This window comes from Pollachius pollachius (genome assembly GCF_949987615.1).
Source record: "Pollachius pollachius genome assembly, chromosome: 19".
NCBI lineage: Eukaryota > Metazoa > Chordata > Actinopteri > Gadiformes > Gadidae > Pollachius > Pollachius pollachius.
This window is the reverse complement of record NC_136952.1, coordinates 5,821,918-5,833,147: the sequence shown is the minus strand read 5'-3', so window position 1 is coordinate 5,833,147 and position 11,230 is coordinate 5,821,918. Positions and strand designations below refer to the sequence as shown.

General features: G+C 44.2%; 1 protein-coding gene across 1 annotated transcript; it reads right to left on the bottom strand.

Annotated features, from left to right (window-relative positions):
* Positions 1–6,368: 6,368 nt before the first annotated feature.
* On the bottom strand, positions 6,369–11,052 carry prrt2 (proline-rich transmembrane protein 2). Its single transcript, XM_079756591.1, has 5 exons — positions 10,902–11,052; positions 9,955–10,298; positions 7,810–8,090; positions 7,305–7,434; positions 6,369–6,506 (listed from the first exon to the last, which is right to left on the bottom strand). Exons 2-5 carry the CDS (start codon positions 10,187–10,189, stop codon positions 6,490–6,492), a joined length of 663 nt encoding a protein of 220 aa, XP_079612717.1. The 5' UTR covers positions 10,190–10,298; positions 10,902–11,052; the 3' UTR covers positions 6,369–6,489.
* Positions 11,053–11,230: the final 178 nt, after the last annotated feature.

The window sequence follows — 11,230 nt, the reverse complement described above, 5'->3', positions numbered from 1 at the left end:
CCCCTTATCCTTTTTCTATGACGACCAAAGAAAACAGACAGTGTTACACTTAAGTTTTTTCCATCACGAGCAATATAAAAAGACAGTGTTACCCATTATGTTTTATTTGGTAAATAAACGACAGTGTTACCCCTTATGTTTTATTTGGTAAATAAAAGACAGTGTTACCCCTTATGTGTTTTTTAAGACGACCGATAAAAAAAGACAGTGTTACCCCTTATGTTTTATTTGGTAAATAAACGACAGTGTTACCCCTTATGTTTTATTTGGTAAATAAAAGACAGTGTTACCCCTTATGTGTTTTTTAAGACGACCGATAAAAAAAGACAGTGTTACCCCTTATGTTTTTTAAGACGACCGATAAAAAAAGACAGTGTTACCCCTTATGCTTCTTTCCATGAAGACCAAAAAAAACTTTTTTTTTTATCGTGACGACCGATAAAAAACAACAGTATTACCCTTTATGTTTGTTTCCATGACGACCAAAACCGACAGTGTTACCCCTTACGTTTTTTTTACGATGACCAATAAAAAGCGACAATTTTCCCCCTTATGTTTTATTTGATTTAAAATGACAGTGTTACCCCTTATCTTTTTTCTATGACGACGTTTCTTTCCATCACAAGCAAAAAAAACGACAGTGTTACCCCTTATGTTTCTTTTCATGACGACCAAAAAATACCAACAGTGTTACCCCTTTTTTTTTCATGACGACCATTAAAAAAACAACAGTGTTACCCCTTATGTGTTTTTTAAGACGAACGATAAAAAAAGACAGTGTTACCCCTTATGTCTTTTTTAAGACGACCGATAAAAAACGACAGTGTTACCCCTTATGTGTTTTTTAAGACGACCGATAAAAAAAGACAGTGTTACCCCTTATGTGTTTTTTAAGACGACCGATAAAAAACAACAGTGTTACCCCTTATGCGTTTTTTAAGACGGCCGATAAAAAAAGACAGTGTTACCCCTTATGTGTTTTTTAAGACGACCGATAAAAAAAGACAGTGTTACCCCTTATGTTTTTTAAGACGACCGATAAAAAAAGACAGTGTTACCCCTTATGCTTCTTTCCATGAAGACCAAAAAAACCATTTTTTTTTTATTGTGACGACCGATAAAAAACAACAGTGTTACCCCTTATGTTTTTTTCCATGACGACCAAAACTGACAGTGTTACCCCAAGACGACCGATAAAAAACGAGTGTTACCCCTCATGTGTTTTTTAAGACGACCGATAAAAAACGACAGTGTTACCCCTCATGTGTTTTTTAAGACGACCGATAAAAAACGAGTGTTACCCCTCATGTGTTTTTTAAGACGACCGATAAAAAACGACAGTGTTACCCCTTATGTGTTTTTTAAGACGACCGATAAAAAAAGAGTGTTACCCCTTATGCTTCTTTCCATGAAGACCAAAAAAAAACATTTTTTTTTTATCCTGACGACCGATAAAAAACAACAGTGTTACCCCTTATGTATTTTCCATGACGACCAAAACCGACAGTGTTACCCGTACGTTTATTTTTACGACGACCAATACAAAGCGATAGTTTTCCCCCTTATGTTTGATGTGATTTAAAATGACAGTGTTACCCCTTATCCTTTTTCTATGACGACCAAAGAAAACAGACAGTGTTTCACTCTAAGTTTTTTCCATCACGAGCAATATAAAAAGACAGTGTTACCCCTTATGTTTTATTTGGTAAATAAACGACAGTGTTACCCCTTATGTTTTATTTGGTACATAAAAGACAGTGTTACCCCTTATGTGTTTTTTAAGACGACCGATAAAAAAAGACAGTGTTACCCCTTATGCTTCTTTCCATGAAGACCAAAAAAAAATTTCTTTTTTTTTCCATGACGACCAAAACCGACAGTGTTACCCCTTATGTTTTTTTTTACGATGACCAATAAAAAGCGACAATTTTCCCCCGTTTTATTTGATTTAAAATGACAGTGTTACCCCTTATCTTTTTTCTATGACGACGTTTCTTTCCATCACAAGCAAAAAAAACGACAGTGTTTCCCCTTGTGTTATTTTTTATGGCGACCAATAAAAAACAACAGCGTTACCCCTTATGTTTTTTTCCATGACGACCAAAACCGACAGTGTTACCCGTACGTTATATTTTTACGACGACCAATAAAAAGCGATAGTTTTCCCCCTTATGTTTTATTTGATTTAAAATGACAGTGTTACCCCTTATCCTTTTTCTATGACGACCAAAGAAAACAGCCAGTGTTACACCGCATGTTTTTTCCATCACGAGCAATATAAAAAGACAGTGTTACCCCTTATGTTTTATTTGGTAAATAAACGACAGTGTTACCCCTTATGTTTTATTTGGTAAATAAACGACAGTGTTACCCCTTATGTTTCTTTCCATGACAACCAAAAAAATCGACAGCGTTACCTTAATGTTTTTTTCCTGAAGACCAATAAAAAAACTACAGTGTTACCCCTAATGTTTCTTTCCACGACGACCAATACAAAACAACAGTGTTACCCCTTACGTTTTTTTCATGACGACCAATAATGAACGACAGAGTTACATGCACCACACATATTTGTTTATGAATTGTCTATATCTGACTAGATGCAAATGCGAATCACCCGTTTTTAACCATTTTCGTGGCCAAGTTTCACACTTGATTACACCATGAATTCCCTGTCGGCGCAAAAGTGCTTTACCGTACAAGGTTCTACCCCAACCACAATGTTGCTGCCCAATCACTTTTTTAAGTGCAGCTGGCGTGACCGCGCTTCCCCTAAGTGTAGATGGCGTTACCGCAGTCACTACGGCGTGAACGCGGTCCCGGCTTAGAGGGCTCTCTGGTCCCTCTGCGTTCGGTCACGGTTCAGATTTCAGAGCTCTGCACGGTTCTAACCGAGGACTGGGCGAGAGTCGTATGATTACATACGTGGTTAAATAGCGCGTGATTTGAGTGAGAAATAGAAGGTGTGGCGTTACAGCATGTTAACGCTACCAACTCAATGTGTTGTAGAAGTGCAATATATATTATCTCATGCCATATTTTCCATTACTTCCCCAAATGATAATTCCTCAAAGTAGTCTTGCACTTCTATAAAATTCCTTCGAGCCGGAGTTGAACCAGCGACCTAAGGATTTCAGTCTCTTTCCACTACAGTCCTCCGCTCTACCAACTGAGCTATCGAAGGCATATGTACGACTGATAATGGAGAGAAGATCTCCAAAATAGAAGGTGTTTCGTTATAGCATGTTAATACTACCAACTCAATGTCTTGTGGAAGTTCGGCAGCCTATATTTCTCTGATGCTATATTTGCCATTACTTCCCCGATAATTCCTCAAAGTAGTTTTGCACCTCTATAAAATTCCTTCGAGCCGGAGTTGAACCAGCGACCTAAGGATTTCAGACTCATCCAACTACAGTCCTCCGCTCTACCAACTGAGCTATCGAAGGCATATTTACGACTGATAATGGAGAGAAGATATCCAAAATAGAAGGTGTTGCGTTATAGCATGTTAATACTACCAACTTAATGTGTTGTAGAAGTGCGGCAGCATATATTTCTCTGATGCTATATTTGCCATTACTTCCCCGATAATTCCTCAAAGTAGTTTTGCACTTCTATAAAATTCCTTCGAGCCGGAGTTGAACCAGCGACCTAAGGATTTCAAACTCATCCAACTACAGTCCTCCGCTCTACCAACTGAGCTATCGAAGGCATGAATGTAGCCGGTAATTGATAGATCTAGTTTCTCTAATACGGTATTTGCCATTTAGTTCCCCATTGATAATCCCTTAAATCCGTGACCGCTTATCCGTGACAACGGATTTAGAAGAAATGGCAAATATGGTGTCAGCGAAAGTAGTCGCCAAAATATTTTCCATAAATTCTCTACATTACCATTTACAACTATGCCTTCGATAGCTCAGTTGGTAGAGCGGAGGACTGTAGAGGAAAGAGTCTGAAATCCTTAGGTCGCTGGTTCAACTCCGGCTCGAAGGAATTTTATAGAAGTGCAAAACTACTTTGAGGAATTATCATTTGGTGATGAAATGGCAAATATGGCGTCTTGTACGCCTAGCCCTTTCAGTGGTAATATCTTACACGCATTTATTAATTTCCAGGTCTCATTTAATTAGGGGAAGTGCAAATGAGCAATCGTTACCATCATCAGGTTCGATTCCCTATGTCCACTTGAGCAGATAGGTATCCTAGAGAAGCTGCCTATATACCTGCTAAATTTCTGAATTCAAGTAAATTTCGATAAAAGTGTGCTATATTATCATTAATTTGTTCGCAGCCCAGGTGTTGACCGAGTTTCAGCCTGTTAACCATTTCCCTTGGGATTAATGAAGACATCTGGATAATCTGCGTCATCACAGCAAATCAACTAAATTAATACTGCTGATTATGTAAACAGGAAAACAATGTCATGACATTGGCTATTTGTTTATGCAATACATACTTCTGCCAGCATAGGGCAGCGCCGAGTAAAAGGTTTCGAAATGTTTCTCATCTCTCACAGATCAATCAGACTTTTCTCATTTAATTTCCCTCCGGACGACAATCAGCGGGCCTAAGGGCATAGAGATATTGTTAGCCCTACAAATACATGTATAGTCATCATTATACATCAGAATAATTGACGTACAATACAGAAAGAGAAGAGAGCAGGTGGAGGGTAAGAGATTAGAGGAAGAAGGGAAAGCAATTTATTTTCAACAATCACAAAGACGCGTTCATGCAAGGTGTGTTTATTAAGAATGTGATATTAACAAGTATACAACAGTTTGATAGTACTCAGATTATCTTTGGATTTGAATGTGATGTTTCATCAAGAGAATCCACAACATGCCAACAACCACAAAGAATATTCATATTATACCAATATCGAGTATATAATAGAGCCTAGCCGTTGTAAGAATAATCACATTATCTAACGCATAACTTCTAAACCAACCAGATTAATATTCGTTGATCGTCTGCAGGTTACAAGAGAGATTACAATAGAATCCAGATAGAAAGATAGAAAAGGGTTATGATGTTTCAGGTGACCTCAACCCACTCACAGTGACCACATCCGCATGTACCACGGTTATGTCACGAATCCTCCCATTCTGATTGGCTGACCGACTGGTGCAACTATACAGACGGCATGAGCGTAATAAACATGTCCCATGGTGCATTCAAAAGTGTTATGTTAGTTACTTATCAAGGGATAGTTAGGTTTGGATAATAGGTTGGAGATGGCTAAGTTTAAGTGTTGGTTACAGATGGTTACGCTTAGGTATTCGGTTAAATATGGTTAAGTGTAGGCATGAGGTTGGAGATGGGTTACGTTGAGGTATCTTAGTTATGTTACATTAAGGGTTTGGTGTCGGTTAGAATCTTGGGAAAGCAGTGCATCATGGGAAGGTCGTCTGTATAGTTGCGTCTCCATGTGGAGGTGTAGCCAGGTGTTGCTGATGGAGCATGACTCATACAGGAAGTAGAGAGAAGCATTTCAACCACAGGTGAACTAAACATTTGTTAATCAAATTGGAATGCAAATAAAACATCGCCCGTCAATTCGCTGGTGATTCTAGTGTCTGTGTTCCACCACTGTTTAACCCAAATGAGTTCTAAGGTTTAAAACCCATTTGGGTTTCCAATCATATTGTACCAAACGTTATATCAACAGCTACACAAGCAGTATGGCAGACTCATATGATCGTAGCCCGTGGTGACTGCTTGTAGAGGGGGTTTCTAATACCATTCTCCCAGTGAAACATCTCTCTATTTACATTTCTCTGGACACTCTGACCGCTTCAGCACTTTCTCTGAGCCCGAGCCAAAACTTGACAATAAAAAGTCGGTCTTGGCACATTTGGTCTCTGTGATGTGAGGACAGTTTTAAATCCTCCCTTGCTCTTCCATCTGTCATAAGCCTTTTTTCCCTACGTCCACCCCCCCGCCCTAAGAACAAAATGGATGGATGGCCTCTCCCTCTCAAACCCCCAGAGACTAAAGTGAAAATGGTGTCTTGTTGTTGGCTCTGCCTCTGCCTCTGTGACGGTGCCCCGGAGGCGGAGGTGCTCTCAAGGTTCTGCTGATTCTCCGTCTAGCAGGAGACTCAGGCGCAGTGATACGAACAGAAGGACATCAAAGGTGTGACGGGTCCGGACCACCCAACCCAGCTCCAAAAGTCACATGGTGTGTTTGTTCCTGTGTGTGTGAGTGCCAGTGTGTGTGTTTTACTTGGTGATGTATCAGGGGGGGGGAGGGAGGGGTTCTGTGGTCAACATCCTGTTCTGAGATCACTTCCTGTCTCTCGTAACCCCTCCAGGGAGTCTCCCTCTCCAGCCACACCCCAGCACCAGGTCTCCTCGAGGGGGCCGGGGGAAGTCAGGCACTGGGCCTGGCTGTGGGTGGTTGGGGTGGTGGAGGGTTTAAGGGTAGAGCGAGGTGCAGAGCGGGTGGGGGGGTCAGGTCTGGGTGTGGGGGGAACCACCTTCAGGTTTTCACATTGACTGGAGAAAAGAGAAGGAAAGCGATCAACAGAATGCTTTGGGGTTTTCTGTTTTAAACCGTACAGTAGCCGAGGAACTGTGACATTAGAAGTTGGCATTCGATGCAGAATATTTTAACGTATTACATTACAATGAGGAGGTGCCACGGGACAAAGGCTACATCAATCGGCATTGAAGCTAAGGAGTCCCAGCAGCGGTGTTAAGGGTGACATATTATACCAGCAGGTGTGAGTGTGAATTGCCACGAGAAGCCGTTTTGAGAATCATTTAGAAGAGGCCGATTTTCAAAACCGCTTGTAACGGCTCATCACACTCACACCCTGTGGTATCATGTGTCACCTTTAAAGGGGACCACCAGGTGTGAGTGTGATTAGCCATTACAAGCCGTTTTGAAAATGTGCAGCTTCTGACATATCAGGTGGGCGTGTCAACCTAGATGTGTGCTTGATAGATCTGTCTACCAGCCTACCCAGTGGACTGTAGCAAACGTTGCTCATCTGTCCGTCATACATCTAGGTGGACACGCCCACCTGTGATGTCAGAAGCTACACATTTTCAAAAAACGCTTGTAACGGCTAAACACACTTGCACCTGGTAGTATTATATGTCGCCTTTAACAAGCTTACTTAATGGAAAACTCCTGGATTTTTCCATCTAGACCCTATTTTCCGCTAATCTTGGGTCTAAAGGACTAATGCGGACAACATGCTTCTGGGATGCCCCCTTTAAGAAACTTCTTAAGCCAATCCAAAAGCTCAACCAATCAGAAGACGTGTTGAGACTGAATCCACCACTCACTGGCCAGGTTGACGATGCAGGCGATGATGATGAGGGTCCCGCCCACCAGCGAGACCACCGACAGCAGCTTGGCCACGCGGCCCAGACGCACCGCTCCGTCAAGGTTACCCTGCTCCAGGCTGTTCCGGGACTGGAACACACACACATACACACACACACACACACACACACACATGGGGTTAGACTGGCTCCACACAAACACACACACACATGGTTAGACTGGCTCTACGCAAACACAAATACACACACAGGGTTAGACTGGCTCCGCACACACACACACACACACACACACACAGGGTTAGACTGGCTCCGCACACACACACACACACACACACACAGGGTTAGACTGGCTCTAAACACACACACACAAAGGGTTAGACTGGCTCCACACACACACACACACACACACACACACACACACACACACACACACCATCCCGATCGCCACGGCGGGAACCCCAGTCCGTGCGCCGACAGGAAGTGACATCATCAGCCCCAGACCCACCATGATGGAGTAGACGAAGCCCACGATGTTGATGGGCCAGACGGGGCAGAAGCAGGCCAGCACGCTGAGCAGCATGTAGTCCTTGACCTTTGACCTGTCGATGGGCGGGGCCACGGCGATGCTGGAGTGGCGGGAGATCGAGGGCCGCGGGGAGAAGGCGGTGTACCCAATGGAGCCGGCCCGGCTGCCCTTGCGGGTCTTGGCGTGGTGGGGGTGGTGGGAGTAGGAGATGGAGTGCTGCCGGCGGGGGGGCGAGGAGACCACCGGAGACCCCGCCTCACCTGGGACACACGGAGGAGCAGGGAGGGGCCTGAGAGGGGGGCGGAGCCTGACCCCTACCACCTGAGACCTTTTTTCGCATAACTCATCTAACACCTAAACACAACCATAACCTTATTAACTTAACCATCTCTTACCAAACACCTTACCTACCCATCTCTTACCTTATAAACGTAACCATGTCCTACCCAACAAACGTATCCATCTCTTACCTACCAAACTTAATAATTTCTAAATTAACACCTAAACTTAACCATCCCTAACATAATACCTAAACTAAGCCTTCTTTAACCTAATACCTTAACCATCTCTCAAATAATACGTTGACTTAACAATCTCTTACTTACCTAAACTAACCCATCTTTAACCTAATCATCTCCAACCTAATACCTAAACCAACTCTAACACCGAAACATAACATCTGTAATCTAACACCTAAACCTAACCAACTCTAACACCGAAACATTACATCTGTAATCTAACACCTAAACCTAACCAACTCTAACACCGAAACATAACATCTGTAATCTAACACCTAAACATAACATCTGTAATCCAACTCCTAAACGTAACCAACTCTAACACCGAAACATAACATCTGTAATCTAACACCGAAACATAACATCTGTAATCTAACACCGAAACATAACCATCTGTAATCTAACACCTAAACTGAACCATCCGTAATCCAACTCCTAAACGTAACCAACTCTTACCTAATAAACGTAACCATCTCTTATCTAATACCTTATCTTAACCATCTCTAGCCTTGTACCTAAACATAAACATCTCTTACACCTAAACATACCCATCTACAATCTAACTCCTAAACTTAAACATCTCTAACACCTAAACTCAACCATTTGTAATCTAACACCTCAATTTAAACATCTCTAACACCTCAACTCAAACGTCTTTAGCACCTCATCATGCGGGATGAATCATGTGAACCACAGCATCAGTCCGTATTTGACCCAGCTGTCTACGCACTGATTATAACTGATCGTTAATGCTGACCAGGCCAAATGCCCCCAAGCTCAGAACAGTGCCCTGTGTACAGATTTTACCAATAATACGCTACCGCAACTACTGGATTATAACTTTAAAGCATTCACACTCTAGACTCTCGCCATTTTTGTATGTATGTATGTATACAAATATACAATGCTTTCCTCAGTTTGAAGAAAAGCATAAAAGCAAGGTCAAGACATGCAGCCTTCTACAGAGATGATTTGCTGTCAGTGAACGCAGCAGATGGGCTGTCTCCGCATCTTCTGTGATCACCGTGGTGAACAGCGTGTAGCGACACGACAAACACAGTGAAATGCTCAACTTCTTAACGACACACACACATACTCTCTCTCACATGCACACACTCACGTGATCTCTCTCACATACACACACTCACACACACACACACACACGTGATCTTTCTCACATACACAAACAAACGCCCTCTCTAAACACACACACACACACACACTTTCTCTCTCTCGCTCTCTCTCTCTCACACATACACACACGTGATCGCTCTCACATACATAAAACGCCCTCTATCAAACACACACAAACACACATGCTTTTTCTCTCTCTCTCTCACACTCACACACACACCCTCTCACACACATATTTTTATTTCACTCACAAATGCTCTATCTCTTTCTCTCTCACACACAAGCACACACACATTGTCTCTTGCATACAAACGTTTGGTTTCACTCACACAAACATGCTCTATCTCTCTCACACACACTCTCGCACACACAGTCTCTCTCTCTCTCTCTCTCTCTCTCTCTCTCTCTCTCTCTCTCTCTCTCTCTCTCACACACACACACACACACACACACACACACACGGAGTACATACGGTTCTCCAGCTTGTCGTTGATGACTATGACCAGCTCTCCGGCGGACGCACTGCGGGGGGGCTCGGGTTTGGCATCTTCCTCCGCGAGCGACTCCTCCGTGTCGGTCGCGTCGCAGGGCACCGCCACCATCGCTCCCGCCGCCAGACAGCCGCGCGCGTCTAACGCCGACTGCTCCTCCTCGCCCGGCCATGCGCTCGGTGGCGGCGGGGCTGGGGGGCTGGTGTCGACGGACATACTGTGACGACCCCGCGGGGACGATGCTCGTGTTCCGGGCGCCTCTGTGATGCGTTCCCCCACTGAAAGCGGCCACGCAGCAGTTGGTAACGAGCAGTGCCCGGTTCGCCTAGGCAACGACAGAGGTAGGGTGAGGGACGTGCCTGTAGTCGTCCACGATTAAAAAGCCCCCCCAAGACCCTTAATTCCCTTGCCTACGGGCCTGCTCTAAGGTGATCAGGACCCAGAATGCCTCAAGGGCGAACTGAGTGGGAATAATAAAACTAGGATGGTTTCTCCCAAACAAAGGGCCGAGCAGGCGTCCCAGGATCCCAACAATAGGAGCGCGGCTGGTGGGTAAATAGCCGTGCAGGTGTGCACATAACGAGGCGCGCTATGCCCCAGCAGAACCCACGACACACGATCTGCTGTAGGCTACATCATAATGGACCCAATGGGAGAAGTCAAACAGCAACCATAACAGGGAATGTGTGTGTGTGTGTGTGTGTGTGTGTGTGTGTGTGTGTGTGTGTGTGTGTGGAGGGGGGGGGTCTGATTCGGTGAATAAAGGCGACATGAATTATAATGATGCGAGATGTCGACTGGAAATGACAAACAAAAAAACCGACGGCAATGGTGTTTTTCCCCACACCTACTGCTTTGATATTTCCAAGGATGTGCGGCGTGGAGGTTTTCTTTCTCACCAACGGAACAAAAGAACGGTGAAACTGACCTTCTAAATGCGGTGCGTCTTGCTCCACTCAAAACATGCCCGTCTCCTCCTCCGGCACCGTAGTCATCCCAGGAAAAAAAACACGGGAAACCGTCAACGTCCCAAAGAACCACTCTGCATGTCCACTACAAAGTGTCCCCTGTCGTCTCCAGATCCGGAGGAATCTGTGTGTGGAAGTCAGACGTGATGCGCGCCTCGAGGCTCGGTGCGCGGTTGAGAGAACGACGGATGAATCCAGTGAAAGCGACCCGAGCGTCCGGCTGTTATTCACCAGGTGGAGGGTGTTGGTGCAAAGCCAGCGAGTCACGGTGGTCCCCGCCTTCTATTGG